At 45.2% G+C, this 20,039-nt stretch overlaps 1 protein-coding gene across 1 annotated transcript; it reads right to left on the bottom strand.

The window, feature by feature from the left end:
* Window positions 1–13,695: 13,695 nt before the first annotated feature.
* On the bottom strand, window positions 13,696–19,978 carry rpn1 (ribophorin I). The gene is made up of 10 exons (XM_027020515.3): window positions 19,609–19,978; window positions 18,832–18,896; window positions 18,153–18,459; window positions 17,567–17,776; window positions 17,059–17,251; window positions 16,709–16,808; window positions 16,341–16,479; window positions 15,933–16,052; window positions 15,093–15,338; window positions 13,696–14,655 (listed from the first exon to the last, which is right to left on the bottom strand). The coding sequence occupies exons 1-10, from the start codon at window positions 19,852–19,854 to the stop codon at window positions 14,473–14,475; spliced, it is 1,809 nt and encodes a 602-aa protein (XP_026876316.2). The 5' UTR covers window positions 19,855–19,978; the 3' UTR covers window positions 13,696–14,472.
* Between the last annotated feature and the right edge of the window lie 61 nt (window positions 19,979–20,039).

Below are 20,039 nucleotides of genomic sequence, written 5' to 3' on the forward strand. Positions count from 1 at the left end.
GCGGGGTTAACGGGGGGAGGGCGCGAGCCCTAGCGCGCCACAGAAGGGTTTGTGAAGATAAGCAGACGCGGGGATGGGGGAATGACACAGAGCAGCTGAAGCAGTATTGTCCTTTACTCACGGGTAATTAGATTGTGACAGGGCACTGGGGGCCAGTCACAAGCACGGCAAAGTCACCAAGCCTCCGCTTGCCCTCCCCTGCAGCACGGGCGGCGTGGGTGCCTGCGAGACGCGTCCCCTTGTTTTCACCTCAGTGGACGTCCACAATTAGAGGCGCGTAACTGAGGAACCCTCTCCTTCATAAGTTAACATAAACGTGTCGGTCATTTTCCGATCAAATGCGATTGCTGCAAGTGTCTGTCAACAAGGAGCGAGGTGCGAGGCACGCTCTGCAAGCCACTTGAAAGTTTTCTTTAGAGTCAGAGTGTGACTTCTATCAGCAATTGATCCCGCAGCGGTCATAAATCTCCATAGTGATGACAGCGGGGACCCCCCCCCCCCTCTTTTTGACAGAACTTTGAGTACCCTGTTTCGAAATGGTGGCGAGGAAGGCTGGAAACCTTCGGCATTCAAATCGTAGCCTGCTGCAGGGAATTCGTGTGCAGCGAGCAGTGCACGGAACGACGCTATTGTTCCCGAATAAGAGTGACTGTACTGACATATTTTATGCATTAAACTGAGATGTTTACCATTTGCTGATATAACCAGAATATTTGTTATGGCAAAGTAAAATGTGTTTTCAAATATATTTTAAATAGGCATATCTGGTTATTATAAAAGATCTTTGCCATTTCGAATTTCACGGAAATTTCTATTACACGACTCAAAAAAAACTGACGGATATTGGAGAATGATTCGTCATTATTCATTGTTTTAGAACAACGTTAATCATATCGATTGATTGATTTTCTAAAATTTCCTAACAATCGATAACAGCGACCTTTTATACCTTTTGCTCATGTCAATTTTTCGGGAACTGTTTATTATAATCACCCTCACAGTCACTAATCGAGCTTGACTTAATAAAAAAACATTTTAGGCCAAAGGATTTATGAAATTAGATGTTTGTGCCTCTAATTTCATAAATCATATCACTAAAATTTCCCATCTTACAATAATGATTATAATAAATAATAATTATTATTGTTGTTGTTGTTGTCGTCGTCATAATCATCATCATCATCATTGACATTGCAAATGGTTACAGTAACAATAACTAACAATACAAAATTGCATGTTTGGCAATGCACCATTTAAAAACCCAGCTTTATTAATATATAGCAATATTATAAAGCGCGTCTGAAGCACCGCGGGAAACATAATTATTCCAAAACGGCCGCCGCAGCCGGCGATCCTAGTAAATCAGTTTGCTGATGTGAACTAAACCGCTGTTGGAAGCTGTTTTGCAAATGTGTGTTTTCTGCCGACACATAAAACGCATCTTACCCGTGTTTATGGTTACGGTCTGTCTTCTCAAAATCTCGCAGTCAGGCGAAACCTGTCTTTGAGCCAAATCCGTGTCGCGCCGCCTGTGAGGGCAGTCGAGGAAACTCGCTTTGCGGGGGCCTCCTGCCCTTGGCACGATCTGCACCTCCTCTCCGAATCCGCCCGGGTGGTAGTGCCAAACTGACAACGGAGGCAGCGCGCTCACCGAGCTCCGCCGCCAAGAAATGAATAAAACAAACTGATGATCCGTCTCCAGTGGCTTGTGGTGGGGTGCTGTGTCCCTTCAGACAACTCTTCTCAGTTTCTCCGTTTGCTCTCTCTCTCTCTCTTTCTCTCTCTCTCTCTCTCTCTCTCTCTCTCTCTCTCTCTCTCTCTCTCTCTCTGGAAACTTGAGGCACAAAGTCGAGCTGCAGATACGTAGCCGCGCGTCAACCAATCTGGGTCCTCCATGGGTAGAACTGGGACGTTTGCTATGCGCTCACTAGTCTAATCAATCCCTCGAACCCCTTCGCCACAGAGACGGGAGTTGGCATTGGAAGTGACCATTGCTATGCATACATAAATAATACATTTAAATTGGGAAGGAAGGTCTAACAGATATGAACGTGATACATATTCGATATAATAATCTGAGACACGTTCGACTGCTTGTTGGACTTTGTTATTTTAGAGCTTATGCTGAGGTTATCTAAGTATCCTAGGAATAGGCCCATTTCTGAACAAAATCGCGACTGACGATAATGTACACTAATAGTATATCGTTAGTTTGATTCATCAACTTGTTGTCCTTTTCCTCCATCATCATGTGACGCACTCTTGCAGATGCGTCCTGGAGTATTTTGAATATGTATATCTGTGGCTACATTAGAAGACGCCCCTGAGCTAACCCACTTAATGAATTCTATCCCTGCCTGATCGTGTCGATAAAGTGATGAGGGTTGAAAAAAAGCGACTTTGCGGTCCCTGCCTCCTTTTTTTTTTTTTTTTTTTTTTTTTTTTTTTAACTCACTCACACATAACACCAACTTTTAAAACATGCAAAGCCGCGGCAAATCTCTGGCACGAGACCATGGGCTCGTGTGCCGCTGCTGAGTCTAGGCAGGTGCAGGGCGCCTGAGCCGCTGCCTCTCGCGCCTGCGTCCCTATAGAGTGTGAGCGCACAAAGAGAGCAGAGGGTCGCGAGAAAGAAGATGTGAACTCTGACAGAATTAATTGAATTATATAGAATGCAGTAAATAAATAATGCTATGCTCAATGGGGACCATTGTTTTGCTTTCATCCAAGAGAGTCCACGGGCAGTAGAGAATCCAAATCAGTTGTCAACACTATAACAGGTCGTCATAACAGAATGGTGAGCTAGTTTGCCCAAGGATTACGATAAAAATCAGAATCCTCTGAAATCCTTGGTTCTCCTTTCTACCACTTCTCATCAATGAGAACGGAATGAAAGATAAAGAGATAGTCAATTATTCGGGCCCTCAATCGTGGAGATTTTGCCAAGTCCTTAAAACTTGCCTACTGCACAAGAATATCGAAGCTTATAGCCTCGTTACATAGAGTTCGTAGGCCTATATCATTTAGCGGGGTTATCGGTGTGTTGGGAGATCTTGTCAACACAGGCCAAGCAGGGCCTGACCCATTTCCGCTCTCCTTTCAGCGGTTCCCTACAACCTTCAAAGTATTGACAATAATTAGCTACAATTTTAAGACAGTCTGTTGAAATGGGCACGCTATAGGTTTAAGCACTTGACAGCGTGTTATTTTGTACATATAAACAGTGGCCGCTGCGCAAATGCTGGTATAGCGAAAAGCTGGAATCAACAGTTCAAAACCTGGAAGCCATAGCGGCCTTCACTAAGTGTTCATCTTGTTGCCAGTTTCACTGGCTGCTGTACACTACTTGCATTCTGCCTTGTTTACACTATTACCCTGTTTTAACAGATGCACGCCATTGTCTGCCCCGCGCATCTTTTGCGCTGTGCGCGCAAGGAACGACGCCCCAGTCCAGTGGTTCCATAAGTGTTACCCCTGGATTAGATTCTAGTGATGAAGTCGTGGGTGAAATAGCTGAGATCAAAAACACCTCCAACAATCTGCGTCATATCCAGTTGATTTGACAGAAAACTAGTAGGTCAACATTATTATTATTAGTAGTAGTATTATTATTATTATTATTATTATTATTATTATTATTATTATTATTATTATTAGTATTAGTATTATTTTTGTTGTTAATAATAATACTACTAATAATAATAATGTTGTGGTGGTGGTGGTGGTGGTATTATTGTTATTATTATTATTCACCATATTTTTATACTATAGCATATATGACCAAACTAATTGTTTTCTGGCTTAATGTTTCTCATAATTTATTAACGATCTTATTAATGCACTCTTTGTCATGGTAAGGAGCTGAGACCAGCATGTGCTTGCTTCAGGACCGTATTGCGATTTGACCGGTCTAAGAGGCTCACTCGCGATGAGCGCGTGATAAAGGCTTATCTCCTGCAAGCTTGCATCTCCAGCGCATTAAAAAAAGAACACTCTAGTCCAATAGAAGCGCCCACTAACCTCGCACGCGCTTTCGCCTGCTCGTGCAGTTGCAGACACGTCATTTCCATTTTGCGTTGTTCATCAAAGACAGCAAAAATATATATAATCGCGGAATAAAAGTAAACTGTATGTCTTCCAAAATAAATAGTGAAGTGGTGGCACTTTTATTACCCGAGTGTGCCTTCATTTGGGCTTAATGTATCCCAGTGTTATCCCGTTATTTGTTTATTAAAATGTTCAAGTTCTCCGTAGTAACAACATTTTCGTCAGGCAACAGTTATTTACACAAGAAGGTGCATTACAAAATACGGTAGGAAGCAGTAATTTAACAAATATTGAAAAAAGCTTTTTATTTTTATTGGTATATTAGCTAGTATCAGTATATTATATACTTCATTTACAAGTCTATCTAATATGGGATTTATTATTATTACAATTTCATTTTTAAAATATTTATTTATCTCTCTATTTATTTATTTATTTATTTGTTTGTTTGTTTGTTATTGATGTTGTTGTTTATTGCTAGATTTTATGTCGATATAATAGAATATCTTTTTCCCCTTTTGCCTGTGATTCCTTTTTCCTTCCTTTTGTATGAGGGCGTTCTAAGTTATTATTTATATATGCGCATGCATCAGATGCCAGAGCCCTTTTTATTATTACCGGTGGTAATATTTCATCGGCGCGAGGCAATCTTTGTTCTTCGTGAAGATAATAAATGGCCTAATCGTTATCAGCTTACCGCTGGAGGTGTCAGGACCGACTCAGACTGGAAACAGGGTCCAAAGTGCCGCTGAATAAATTGGTGTTCCTTATCTCACCCTCCCAGATTATCGCTGCCTTTTGAAACTGGCACAACAAATACATTCAATGCATCTAATGCATCATTTGAGGGGAAAGATCGCGCAGGTTGATAAAGACAGACAGGCTGCCCATCGGAGGAATATTTACACATTTAACGCGCCCCAGTGCTCGGGCCAATATTAGCTTGTTTTGAGCTGGGTTATTGGATGGGCCATTGTACACACACTTACCATATCAATGCGGACAGTATCATTCATATCGGAGCCCAGTGATGATGGCTATCTGTGTGATTATTCTCGCTTGTCATTAGATTTGTAACATGTTGAATTAGTTGTGAAATTAGCCAGTTTCTTCCAAACACTTGTTTTCACTTGTTTATCCAGTTGATATCAGCGAATCATCGCCACGTTTGCCAGTTTCTTGCTTTTGTTCGCGTTCTTGTTCTGTGCTTGGCTTCATGTGACTGCTGTGTCGCTCGCGATGCTCCCTACGCGTCAAATTAAAGAGAAAATTCCTGTTAGTAACTATCGAATGTCATATGCGCGCGCGACTAGCATTTTGCGACCATTAACAAATTAACTAATGACTTCCTTTCAAAGTTTGTGACGCGCATTATCAGTATTTTTACTAGGTATTTGATATGGCCTTTTTGGATGGTTTGTGTCCGCAAACATTGATAATAATAATAATAATAATAATAATAATAATAATAATAATAATAATAATAATAATAATAATAATAATAATAATAATAATACAGGCTTCTGCATACGTGCGGCGTAAAGGCGCGCGGGATTCACATATTAATGGAGCAGAGTCATATAAAGCTACGGATGATTTTTCACACATTTCCTGTTGCCTACCACCTATCCACGGAATGGGCCCAGAGCACTAACCTGTTTAGTCCTCCATCATTAGTCAGGCCTTTATAAATCCGTTCGCTGAGTTCCGCAAGCACATCGAGTTAATTGGGCGACACATCACACTACATGGAGCTTATAAGCGATGGTATTTGTACCGTTAGTAAAAGACAGAACTGTTCTCTGGGCCATTTCTCCACACATGTTGTGGACCTCGTTTTTATCCAATTTAAACTTAATAATAATAATAATAATAATAATAATAATAATAATAATAATAATAATAATAATAATAATAATAATAATAATAATTGGTAGTAGTAGAAAGAATAGCCGTGAAAGCAATAGTAGAAAAGCAATGTTAAATATAACATTTTCTTTTTCGGTATCACCAGATGTCGGCCAATTTGCTAAAGCTAATTAATAGCTGGTAAGTTAATTAATGTAATATCATAGCTTTATCCTATGGTGGATATTGAGCCTTTGTGTTACGCAAATCGTTGATGATTTGTGTTAGTAGGCCCTTTCATTCTTAAGAAAACGGATTTCTTTGCTTAACTGTGCTCAGAACGGTTTTTTTTTATGTTGGAAAGAAAACAGGTTTCTATTAATAATGGAACAGGTACCACTGTGCAGCCCTGAGTGACACTTATGACAAAAAACGCCTGTTCCAATATATACAAACTCCCCTTTTAATAACGCGGCATCTTCACCGGGACTGCTCTCTGATGGTCTCCAAGGCAACCCAGATAACGGCGCAGCAGTTTTCCATATCGGCACCAGAGTCTATTATATCCCGGGATTAGCTCGTTTTCCGAAAAGGTCAAACACAAAGTCATGAAACCTGGTAGTTTCACCCTTCCTGCAAGTCCTCGCGCATGCATACGCACAGAGCGCGACTTTGCCTCGTTTCATTTACTTTAATTTCATCAGAATAATTGCTTTTTGTGTGCAAGTCAGGCAACTGCATAATCAAAGATGGACGTAATACCCACCGGTTCTGTGTTGGGAAAAGCACCGCGCCGTGTGTGTAACGATGTTACCTAGATGACGAGATGACCGAAGTCGTTGAGCTTTTATGTTTTGTAATGTAGCGCCCTCTAGTGGAAACGGAGAAACGTGCTGAACCTATAAGTCACCGCACATCTCAAGAGGAACAAGAATTGTAAAAGCATGGAACAAACTGGAACAAACCTTTGATTCCCATAGGCCTACAAAATCTTTGTGTGTGTTTGTGTGTGTGTGTGTGTGTGTGTGTGTGTGTGTGTGTGTGTGTGTGTGTCTCAGAGAGAGACTGCATTTCATGGATGGAATGTCCCAGCAGGGATTCCTGATGGCTGCAGAGGAAGTGTGTTGAGTTCTGGCAGGAAGTGGATGCTGGGTGGGGCAGCCCTGGGTGGGGAGAAAAAAGGCATGGGTAGGGGTTTGGGTGGGGGTGTGGGTGGGGGTGCAGGGATTGTTTCCTGCTGCATGGTGTTCCTCTTAACAAGCTCCAGCTCCGTTGTTCTGGTTTTTCAGAAAGACCCATGTGATTAGGACGGTGACAGCATTCCTCTCTCTCTTGCTCTCTCTTTCCCCAAAACCCCTCCTTTCAAATCTCATTGTCCTTTCACCTCCCTGAAACCCCAGGTTCTCTCAAATTATTTTTCAAAATCAACCCAGTCCTGACAGAATCATTCTCCACACCTCCACAGTTTACATTTACATTTATAGCATTTGGCAGACGCTCTTATCCAGAGCGACTTACAAAAGTGCTTTGTCATTTACTCATAGAATACATCCTAGCCAGTAGATCAGTGCTTATGCCTAGAACTGCAAAACACGTATGAGCTCTATAAAAAACAACAATCAGTGCAATAAATAATAACCTACAATAGGTTTCATATACTCAACATACGTGCAGGATTAATGGTCATTTAAATATTTCACAAATAGATGGGTCTTTAGTCAGCATTTGAAGTTTAGTTGACAGCAGTGCTATGAATGTGGCCAGTGAAACCTGCGTTATTCACCTCTTACACCTTGTGGAAATTTTTTTGTCTGTGATTTTTGGATCTGGGTTAGGGTATCCCTAACCCTAACCCTAACCCCGATCCACTAACCCTAACCATAACCCCAAACCTAACTCCTAATCCTAACCATAATGCCTATCCACTAACCCTAACTCTAACCATAACCCTAATTCTCTTTAAGAGTTTCACGTATATGCAGTTTGCCATACTTGGTAAAACCATCATCTTGGTCCTCATTAGAGCACTGTGGAGATCTGTGGTGATGTTGGAATAGCAAGAAATGGCAATGATTAGATCTCCAACTGCAGCTGTTAAGGTGGCTGCAGCTGTTATAGGTGATTATAGGAGTTAAATGAAAAACTGCCTGTTGCACCGCTGATGCAAACATGTTTTGGTTTGGGGTTTTTTGAAGGTGTGATTCAGCCCAGTCCTGTCTGCTCAGTGTGGTAATGGCAGATATCAGCACTGCACCAACATCTCCACACACGTTTCTCATACATAAGAACATCTTTATAAGATACTTCAGGACCAACTACAGGAGTGACACCAGGATGTATCAGTGAACTTTGTGATGACAATTTACACAGTGTATTTAAAATTAAGCTTGTGCAGATAACCTGCTTTGCTTGTTTAGAAAGAAAACACAGTCAACCCTAGACTGCAGGAGCAGATGCTGTTAGCTATCCGTTGTAGTCGTGGAAGGGGTTATTATAGCCTGGCACTTGGCTAGCATCAATGAGGTCAGATATTAAAGGGTGGGGTCGTCTGGCAGGCCAGCTGGTCAAGAGGTAAACAGGAGAGACACACAGGAAGAAGCTATGACAGGAAGCTGCTTCCTGTCCGCCAGCTGAGCCCCCGACCCGGTGGTATCTGAGCGGAGCGATCGACGGCGCTATTGGAGCAGACTCCCGGCACACACGGCTCTGTCGCCGGACACTCCTCTCATGGGCAGAGGGCAAAGAGTTAACAGTGTGAGGAAGGATGGACAGAGTAGGCCAAAGGAAGAGAAAGGAGGAGTGAAAGTAAAAACAGAGAGAGATAGAGGGAGAGAGAGGGAGAGCGAGAGAGAGAGAGAGAGAATGTGGTGTTGCGGAAGACATGTGAAGGAAGAATCTCTTTGTCCGTGTTAAGCTCAGCAGACTATCTGAGTTTCCTATCAGCACGGGAAATTGGCTGCCCTGGAAATCACAGGGTTAGACTTGGTGGCCAATGGGAAGTGGCCCATCACTCTAATCAGGCTCACGAACGCGCATGCGCACGCATGTGTGTGCGTGCGTGTTTGTGTGTGTGTGTGCGCTTCCGTCTGTGTGTGAGTTGAAGTATGGTGCTGTAGCTTAGAAATCCTAAAAGACATGTAATAATGCATGTAGATCTGCACTTTTGTGAGTGTGTGTGTGTGCACAGCGTGCTCATGTGGGGAAGTGCTGATGGATAAATGGGGTATTTACCTCCGCATCTATACGTGGTAGTGGAGGGTAGGGGTGGATAGAGAAGCTGTGTTTTTTCTTATGTCAAATGGGTAAGACATAGCAAGGCTACTCTGACAGGAAGCTGGATGTGAATGCTATTTAGAGTCAAGCTGTGGCAAAGAATAACCTGCCTGCATTAAAAAAACATTAGGCCGAGATCTGACGCACACGCTTTCTCCAGAGATGGATCAGTGGAGGGAAGAGGCTCCCTGTAGCAGCCCCGAGCCCAGAGCCTTTGATGGGATGCCATGTGGTAGAGATCAGGGGGCTTAGCAGGAGCTCTGCACAGTAACACACAGAAGATGAAGTGCTAGTGCATTTGGACAAGCAGATTGGAGTGTGTGATGAACCCAAACCCAGCGATTTTCTTCGCATTCCTTATGGTTGCACGTGTAAAATGTACACACACACACACACACACACACACACACACACACACACTCACTCACTCACACACACGGGGCTCACTGTTGTCCTTCCTCTCTGTTTCTTCCTCTCATTCCTTTTGACCCCACCCCCCCACCAATTCCGTCTCTCGGCACCCAGGATCTGATGCCTCCGTTTGAAGTCTCAGTGTCGGGCTCTTCCTTCAACCTCCCGGTCTCCTTGTGTCCCCTCGTCCACGGCGGCCGTCTGTCTGTCAGCCATGCTCATCTCCGCCCCCTGCAGCTGCAGGAGTGGAACAGACCGGCCCTTTGTGTCTTCACGTCAGCCTCCGCCCTGATCACACCTGACACCTGCGTGCCCCCATCCCCCAACCCCCAACCTTTCATCTTTCTCTCCCTCTCCCACCTCTCTGCTTTTCTTTCTGTTTCTTTTCCCCTTCTCTCTGCCGTGTGGAGCTAAGGCGAGTGGTTGTCACTCTGGTATGGCAGGAAGACAGAGTTAGGGGAGGCTACTCTCACAGGGCCCATTGTAGCGCGTCCGGCCTTCACCTACGGACCGCCGTGCACACTCTTCATTGGCAGTGAGGCTGAATTACATGAGAGAGGGCGGGGGGTGGGTGGGTGGGTGGGGGGGTGCTAGGAGATGGAAAAGAAGAGAGAAGAGAGGAAAAGGAGGAAGGGATGAAGAAGACGAGAAAGCGGGTGAAGAGAGGAGAGGGTTGGCAGATCAGCTCAACGTGCAGAGGTCAAGGGGTAATGCAGTGTGTCCTCACACGATCAGATGAGTGATGTAGGTTGGATCATATCTGGGTGACCTACAGTGCAGGTGGAAGGCCTAACTGGGAGGTTTACAGGATCTAGTGTGCTTCCTGTCTAAACGAATACTGTGCACTACCAAAATAACATTATACTGCGCATTGTATAACTAGAAAATGTACTACACTAAATGTATATATTCTTATAAAATCTAAAAATATGAGGATACTTAATTTTGCATATTTATTAGCTGAAGATTCATTTCTGCCTTAGGTCAGTAACAACTACTCTGAGGTTTTTTGACAGTCTATGTGTGCAAGTGCATATGTGTATGTGTGTGTGCATATGTATGCATATCACCCGTGTGTGCATGTGTGTGTGCGTGTGTGATGGAGTGTGGACAGTAAGGGCGTTGTCTCTGTCACCGTGGTGATTTATGAGCGTGCTCTGTTGCGAGGTGCACAGTGCAGGATATTGTTCCCTGACACTGAGTGCTCTCTGCAGGCTGTCAGGGACCGTGTGTGTGTGTGTGTGTGTGTGTAGGGCCTGCAGGTGAGCCTTGGCTGGCACAATCAATCAGCACCAGGGCACGCTAGTGCAGAGGCCTGTGCCCAGTCCACACTATGCCTGCCAGTCTGGCTTCTCTATCACTAATTAACACCAGCCAGCCCGAGCCTCTGCTTTGTGTATTAGTCTGCTTTAGCGGCTGGAGCTTGGAGTCTGTGCTTTCAGAGACTGTCATTCAGCCTCACACACAGGAGGTGTGTGTGTGTGTGTGTGTGTGTGTGTGTGTGTGTGTGTGTGTGTGTGTGTGACCACATGGTTCCGTCTAACCTGTAACCCCCACCTCCCCTTCGAACTTGCACACCCACACACATACACACACCTCTGTCTCTGCATCTCAGCTTTCAGGGTACACCACGCCAGGATACAGTGCTGCTTGTGGATTCCGGTTTAAACAGAATTTTAGCTCCGGTTTGGTCAACAGCTCAACCGCAACTCTGGCACAACTACCTGTCTGCAATCTCAATAGAACACAGCAAGAGAGGGTGAGAGAGAGAGAGAGAGAGAGAGAGAGAGAGAGAGAGAGAGAGAGAGAGAGAGAGAGAGAGAGAGAGAACAGCAGAGGGAATATAGAGAAGGAAAAACAGAGAGGGGGTGGGTGGGTAGAGAGAAAAAGGAGGAGAGGCCCAGAAGTATCCCCACTAACGAACTTCAGCCATCTCTCTCTACCAATCAGCTTATGTTGTAAATAAAGAACAAACGAACACACATAACTAGCATATACAGTATAAAGCAGGTTAAGAAAATAAGTTATAGCTAAATGAAAAAACTGAAATATTTTGAAACGCTAAAGAACCTTGTTGGGTTGGTTCTTATAATGTAATTTCATCTTTATCTAAATAATAATAATTAGGTTTTATTTAATGAGCCAAACACATATTTTCCCATATGATTATATTCTTATATCTTCATTGAAGAAATGGTTTAAACAGCTAAACAGGTAATTGATGGACAAAGTATGTGAACCTCCAGGATACTGAAATGAAAAGAGGGTAATTGGATTAATGTGTTCCGGTCAATTCAAGTGTAAATACACAATAAGATAACGATAAAATAAAATGTAAAGAATTGCACCATGGCACCAGAACAAAAAGTGAAGTCTGAAGTCTGTAGAGCTGGAAGGGATACAAAAGGATTTCTACAGACTTCCATTAGTCCACAGTTCCACGGAGGGAAGGATGCCTTACACAGATCGGAGCAAAGGGCCAAAGAACTCCGAGTTCAGGAAATTCTGCAGCAGAATATCGGCATGTCTGTGATTCACAGCCAAAATAAAATCAACCCGAGTGGCTAGAACAGAAGAAAATGTGTTTTAGAATCACCAAAACAGCAAGACTGCTGCAAAAGAAAGGTTACTAGAACTGAAACACTTCTGTGCATTGGAACGGACTGAATGAGAAAATTAACCCTCACAGACCACAACAGGTCTGACCACCAGCCACAGAAATCATTCTACCAATTAATTAATAAGAGTAATAATAAGAGTTCATCTGTGCCAACAGTTACCTTAATTGTACAAAAAGGCACGATAACATAAAACGTGTTTTTTGTTTTTTTTGCTTGTTGAATAACGCTATTATAATTATGACCTAGTTAACAGTTAGACATTTTAGAAGCCATTCATATGAAAATCCAGGTACTTCAAAAGGGATTTTATCCTCAGAGCAGTCTTAGATATCACATTGTCCTATATACCTTTTGTATTAATCAAGCATTTATGCGATTATACAATGACATTTGAATCAAATATGTTAACACAAAGAAAACGTTTAAAACCCTTTATAGAGCAGTGCATGGGGTCCGTGCTGGGTTTGGGATTTAAGACGTGGCAGCCCAGGCTGGAGAGCCGACCGTCACGCGCGCCTGTCCCTTATCTGCTGTGCACCGAGTCGGGGACGCACGTGCGCGCAGCGCGCTGACAACATCCACTCCGACGTAACCCTTTAGCAGACGTAAGAGCAGGCACCCTTTACTCCTACCCAAGACAAAAAATAAACCCCAGCAGAACTACTCAGCACCAAAAGGTCGACTTTCACTACGCCCCAAAAGCATCGCCGCTCAGAGACGCTTCCACGCTCTCGGTATCGTCGTTGCACGGGACGCACAATGACGTGCACGGGTTCGTGTTACTCTGGTGCAGGAAACCGACTTGGCTGTGGCATCCGGCGACCCGGTAACCTCAGTCTGGCGCTTCTCTGCTGCAGACCAACCTGCTTTTCTCACGCAGCTGGAGACTTTAGACGCAATTACAGTCCCGCGTCGGTGCGAACGGCGCGGAGTGACAGGAACCGGGGGAAACACACATCTTTATTACCTTAAAGTGGATTTTACTGCGCGGAGATTAAGTGCATATCTGGACCAAATTACGCCTCTAATGGTAATATCTATAATCTCTCACTCAGGAACCGGCACGCAAGAATTAAAAGATAACGCAAGCATAAACAGGTTCCAGACAGAGTTCTTTCTACAGTTTGCTTGAAACGTCCAGAGCCAAAAATGCCTTTATTCAAAACTTAGTCTGACTTATAAGGAGCGGAGAATGTAGACATATAAGGGAGACCGAGCGATCTTAGGGGACATTTCTCAGCATGTTCTCGGGTAGATTTGGTAACACTAACACTTTCGCGCCCCCCAGTGGTTTGTGAGCGTTCCAGTAAACCCTAAGCTGAGATGCAGTTACACGCCAGTACAGACCGGCACGACTGTCGTGAGAAAAGGTGCCAGTTATACAATTACAGGAACTTAGGATACAATAAAAGTGATTAAGAAATTGAACTGATAGTTTGAGTTTGGGAGGATCCGATTGGTTCAACATGCAATAACAAATCAAGCTAGACAGCAGTTTATAACAACAGTTTAATTTGTAGTTCTAACTTGACACTGGAGGAATTCGTCAGTCTTTTTCCATTTTCAATTTTTTAAATCTGGACAGACACCAATCTCATGAATTCGGTCGCTAATCTCATAGCATTGAAAGCACAATTTACAAAAAGTGGAAATCACACAAATACGTAAGAAACATTTCAACAGAAAAAGGTGGTGGGGGGGGGGTGGTTACCATGCCAATCAATGTCATATTGGACCTTCAGAAATTTGAGAGACCAAAGTACCAATGACACAATGACACACGGTTATTATAAAAACAAAAACACTAAAGAAACAAAATAAAACCCTGGTACAAGCAACGGAGGTGAAAACCCACCCTCACCCAAACCAAACACCCCCCCAAATGAAGAATACGCAGAACATGCTGGGAATGAAATGCATCCAAAACAAGACCTGCTGCCTAATTACCAGGAACCCCCCCCCCCCCCCAAAAAAAAAACTCCAACTAACTCAAATCTCAAAGTCTGTGAACATCTTGACACTCTGAGAAACCTCTTCTCATGCAGTTTATAGATCTTGAAAGCACAACACAGACTTTGAGGTGTTGAGTGTACAAACGTGGACATGCTTGCAGACTACCTGCATGCGTGTGTGTGTGTGTGTGCGTGTGCGCGCGTGTGTTTGTGTGTGAAAAAGGAAGGCTCGGATGTAGTTCTTCATGGCCTGACTAGTGATGACCACAAGACAAGACTACACTGTGTGCGCGCATTTGGATGCGTACATGCCATGTGCTTTACAGGGCGTCAAGCAGACCGTCGATGCGCGCAATGAGCTCCTGCCGCTTGCCAGCCAGCGTTTTCTCTGACGTGATGTACGTCTCCTTCTTCACCTTCCCAGCCACCAGTCGCTCCGACTCCTGACAGGACTGACACACCAGGTCCTTCACCTGGCCATCCAGCTTCTGTACCTCCCCCACCTGAGAGCGAGAGAGTCAGTCCTCGGTCAGCATCCTCATCTCATGGCATTGAAAGCACCAAAAAAATAAAAAATAAATAAATCAGACAAATATGGAAGCAACAAACTTGAACAGAAAACGGCAGAGGAGAGACCATTCTGGTGGTAACGTCAGCTCCCATTATACCAAAAAGCCCCCAGATATTAGCAGTGATTATTTACAACACCTGAAAGTAATTCTGCGTCACTTTCTCCCTACATACAATTTCAGGTCAATTCATCACGGGAACTGTCCTTCTCACTGAGCCGATTAACACATCTTTTAAATGTCCAGAATTACACGAGTGTGTCACTCATCAATTACTAGCTTTTGACAGCAATGCCCTGGAGACTTAAAAATCACCCTTCATCATTTGTGACCCACCACACCCCAGGCGGAAAAAGGAGGGAGGCGAGTACCTTTTCTGCCAGATCCGAGCCCTCGGCCTTGAGCCGAGCCTGCAGAGCAGTGATGTCATTTGTGAGGGCACGGTGCTCCGCCTCCAGCGTCTTCCGGGCGCTGTTGAGGGTGCCGGAGTCGCGCGACTGCTTGTAGCGGTTCACTGCGTCATCCATGTGCCGGTACAGGCCCAGACGCTTGTTGACCAGCGTCAGCACCTGCTCTGTGATAGAGGCCACCTTCATGCGGACCTCCGCCGCTGGATCCTGGGTCGTAGGAGACATGGGTGGGGTGGAGGGCGGAGAGAGAGATGCACGCGTGTTAACTTTTTCTGTGTGCCGGATACCTGCTGGAGGTTTTGTGTCATGGACCAGTAACTTACTGCAGCGGTTGCTAGTGTTTTGAGCAGTGAGTGCTGTTTGCAGCAAGGTTAGATCAGGGGCGATAACTACACCAGGTCTCCATCCTTGGAAGATATCGGCACTTGGTTTTTATCAGAGGGGATACAGCTTCTATATTAGCCGTTTCAGGCCAAGATGTCCAAATTAGGTTTATATCTGAAGTTTATTTAGATTCAGAGTGGGTGCAGTTGATTTGCTTTGAACGGGAGTATTTAAACTGCGTGGTGTTCTGAAGGGGAGTATTTAAACTACTTTTTTTTTTTTTTTCTCTGAGGCAGGGGATACTGCAGGGATGCACATTTTTTTGTATCGTCTCCGCCAACACACCTGCACAGCAGAGCTGCATCAGAGGTGCTGGAGAATGACACACAAGCATGGGACTAAAGCCTGACTAAACACAGACCGCTGCAATTTTGGAGCACAAGGTTAGGGTTGTGTGTAAACATCTAGAGGTGTAACCTTGGTGATTGAGAAGTCCAGGCGAACGTAAACGATGACGGTGAAGAAGAGGATGTAGAACGCCCCGACCACGAGCAACGGCTCCTGCATCATCAGGATCTTGTTGAAGGTGTAGTGAACCTGGTACCCCCCCCACCACACACACAGTATATAAAATTCAAACATCTACCCTCATCGCCTACATTAATTCAATAAGCACCTCACAGGTGTGCGCTAATTGTGTAAACCATTAATATGTTGTGGGCAGTGGTCCTGAGGTCTGAAGCTGTCCAGTGATGTACAGTGATGGATCAAGCTGTGCATAGCAACAGATGGACTACACATCTGAAATTGTAAAAATCTGTAAAAAAAAAAAAAAAGTACCTATAAAATTTGTTTACTTAAAATGTGGGCAGAGTCTAGCCTTACCACCATGTCCTGGATGTGATGCTCCACCAGGTTCTTCTTGGTGGCAACCAGCACAGGCCTGCCAAACGTGTCCAGGTAGGTGTAATGAAGCTGGTCGGGGCCACGCACGATGGGGTAGGGCGTTTCCAAGTGCACGTTTCTGTGCAAGAGAGACGCATGTGTGGACCGAGTATAAACAGGAGGGATACATGGTTATCTGAAGCGTAGTCCCCCCGCCTCCCAAACTCATTCTCCATTAACCCCTCGATAGTCCAAACTTTTTTGTTCACCATTTCAAAAGAACTGAGTCAGTACATCATGGGGGGGGGGGATGATAAAATAACAGCAGACCAGTGGCAGGGCCGGTTTAAGGTGCGAACGGCCGGTACCTGGCTCCCTCGGGGAGAATCAGTTTGACGGTGAGCTGGTCGATAACCTGGTCATCATAGACATGATCCACCAGACGCATTTTCAAGGCGTACTGGTCACCTGGGGAGCACGATTCACAGATGTACCATAAAACACAGCATTAAGCATTTTGGTTGTAATTAAACAAAAAAAGTCCCCTCAAACTTCGTAACGCCTCTACCGCCAAATACAACGAGCAACAAAATCTTACGGACACCGATTGGCATCACTCCGGTTAGAATGCCAACTGATAAAACACCAGGCCGCGAATACTGGAGACATTAACATTTCTAAGCATTTCCTCTAAAGCAAACCACACAGATGGACGCACCCAAGGTGTAGAGATACTCGTAGCTTGGCAGGTTGTAACCAATGATGTAGTGCGTCTTCCAGCCTCCGAAGAGTGGGAACCGGGGACGGACTTCGACCTCGACAGAGTCCTCCAGCACCTGCAGGTGGGAGGTGGAGATGTTGCCGATCTCATCGCGGTAGTACACGTCCTGAGCCGAGGCAGGGAGGATGGTCTGCGGAGACAGGAAATGAGGCGCATGAGCACACAGAAAGAAAAACAAAACCAAATCTCTGGCCTGCGACGACGCGTGGACTAGCAATAATGAAAACGGAACAGTGAAAACACAGATCAGCTTTCATGACACAAACGAAGCTTAGACCAATTTAATAATACAACTTAATACAAAATCATCGTGAATGTGAATCCAAAAAAATCCAGTTTAAACAACTTTAAACCAGGTGTTGAACCCAAACCCACAAATGAGCCCAGCTCAGCGATTAAATGCACTAGGCGCTGAGAGCTTCCCGTGTATGGACGCAGAGCGCACCTTGAACGACTTGACGGAGGAGATGCCGCTGTCAGCCTGTCGCTGGTAGTCGTAGCGGGAGAAGGGTCCCTTCAGCACCGCACCAGTGTGCCTCAGGTCAATGGTCTCCTCCACGGCGATGTTGCCCCAGTGGGAGACCTCGATTGTGCGAGTGATACTGCTGATGGTGAGGAACGGGCTGTTGTTCTCGTAGTGGATCTTCATAGCGTCCTACAGGAAATGCCAGCAGTGCTCCAACACGTCAGGCAACCATTAACGTACAAATGCATCGCATGGACTCCAGGGTTCCCTGACACAGCGCTAGACCTACAAACTGCATTTATTAGTTAAGCCTTCCTAACTGTAGGACTAAAATGCATGTGTGTCCATTAAAACTTAGTCCCATCATGCAACTTCCATGCAAAATATACTTAACTGCTGGTTAAAACCCTTTAAAAAGAACCATAGGTTGCATATAATTAAAATAACCTGCATCACAAGCAAAGTAAGAAATTTCAGCTGCAGATGCATGGCTGTTAATTACTTCATAGTGGTTCAAAATGACTAATCGGTCCAATCTCTCAACGTCACACCCCGTCTCGTTTACCTGGCTGAAAGCTGGGACATCCTTGAACGGGCCGTACTCGATCACCTCATCATTCTTGCTGGGGTTGCCCAGCTTGGTGTAGCTTTCCACAGTTTTGGAGGCCAGTCTGACCCGGGTGGTCTGGCTGCGGGTGGGGTACGGGGAGTACAGGTAGTGGTTGCCCTGAAACACCACCAGCTGCTTCTCCGCTTGGGTGATGTGGCTAGGGAACGGGTGGAGCACGTGTGTGAACACCGTCTCCACCTTGACACGCAGCTTCTCGCCCACGGCCAGTGCGGAGGGCAGCTGCACCTGGAAGAACGTACCACTGCAAGAATAGGAGAGGGGTGACAGAATAAGAAACTGCTCTCAATGCCTGTGTGCACAGTAAACCATAAACGATGGAAGAATGTACCACTGCAAATGGTACATCCTCAGAGAAAAGGATGAAATGTGCATCACTTCACCATAAGACCCACAGCATGCATAGTAATTCATATGCAGCATCACAGTAGACATGCCGTACGTACGTACGTACACACACACACACACACACAGAGAGAGTCTTAAGATCATGTGTTGCAAGGGAATCTACTTCCAAAGCACAGAGCGGTGAAATGTCACACACTTTGCTTGTCAGTTTTCAGGTGGCTTATATCTGCATAAACTGTTCCTTCACCATCCCTGGAGCAGCACCCACCTGCGGCCTTGGATGGACGTCTCCTTCAACGCCAGGGAATTATCTTCCTCCTCGTCACCTTTCACCTGGTCATGACAGATGATTGGCAGGGCGACAGTTTTTGTTTCGGAAATGCACATTGGAAACAAATCCACGTTATGTCTGTTTGCTATGATCGTGCGGTCTCTTGTGTAGCAAACTAACAGTTACATACAAGACAAAAGCAGCAAACATTGAAAATACATTATCCTGTTGTAGTTACATCTACACTATGTTTCTATGGTAGTTTCATTTAAGGCAGTTTGCAGATTGGTGGAATACACGGAAGTGACTCGCTCAAGCAGCGCTTACGTGTCACGCAGCCACTGACAAAGCGATGTGCACGCGGAAGTGCTGTGTAAAAGCACGAGCTAATATAGAAGTCCCAAAGCACGGAATAATCGCCATAACGATACAACTTACACCTTTATTCACCGGCGTATGCCGTTAAAGCCTTAGATCGTTACCGGTCGGACGCGGCCACCGGAAGGTTGTCTAGCTAGCAAGCTTGGCCTGCGCCAGCTGGCCAGTTAACGTTAACGCACAAGAAAGGTGGACGCTAGCAACTGAATAACTAACCAAACTGAAATAATCCACGCACGGCTCCTTGGCTCATGATCACGGTGTTATATTAACGTGCTCAACTGTCATGCACACCAAGCTAACGCTAAGGGGTTAATAGCTTTTAGCTCTCAGCTAGCTTCAAAGCTAACTAGCCAGGCGTTTATGCGACTCGCAGCTCTTCCAGACGCTACTTACAGACGCTCCGATGTATGCGAGGTGCGGCGCAAGGTCGGACTCCAGCGCGAGGGTAAAGCTTTGCACGGCCGAGGCTCCGTGGTTCGCCACGAGCACCTCCGCCGACACCTTAGCGAGGTGCGTGCTGAGGTCGAGCGTGCGTCTCACCTCCTCGTTGACCAAACCGTCCGCGCGAACTGCACAGAGCAGCCAAGCGAGCCGCAGAAGGCAAGATGGCAAACGAAAACCGGTACCTCTGTTCTGCATGGCTGCAGACACCTATTGGAAAATTTGTGTTGAACGTTCTAATAAAATTTCCCCGATCGCTGGAGCGAGGCCCGTGCAGACGCGCGCTCTACTGTGGGAACGATGACGCTTCATTCAGTCCTGCGGTGACGTCGCATCAGGGCGGGCTGGAGCGCTCTCAACTCAACTATAAGCCACTTTTCCAG

This window comes from Electrophorus electricus, chromosome 22 (assembly GCF_041902795.1).
Source record: "Electrophorus electricus isolate QZ-2024a chromosome 22, ASM4190279v1, whole genome shotgun sequence".
NCBI classification, from domain to species: Eukaryota; Metazoa; Chordata; class Actinopteri; order Gymnotiformes; family Gymnotidae; genus Electrophorus; species Electrophorus electricus.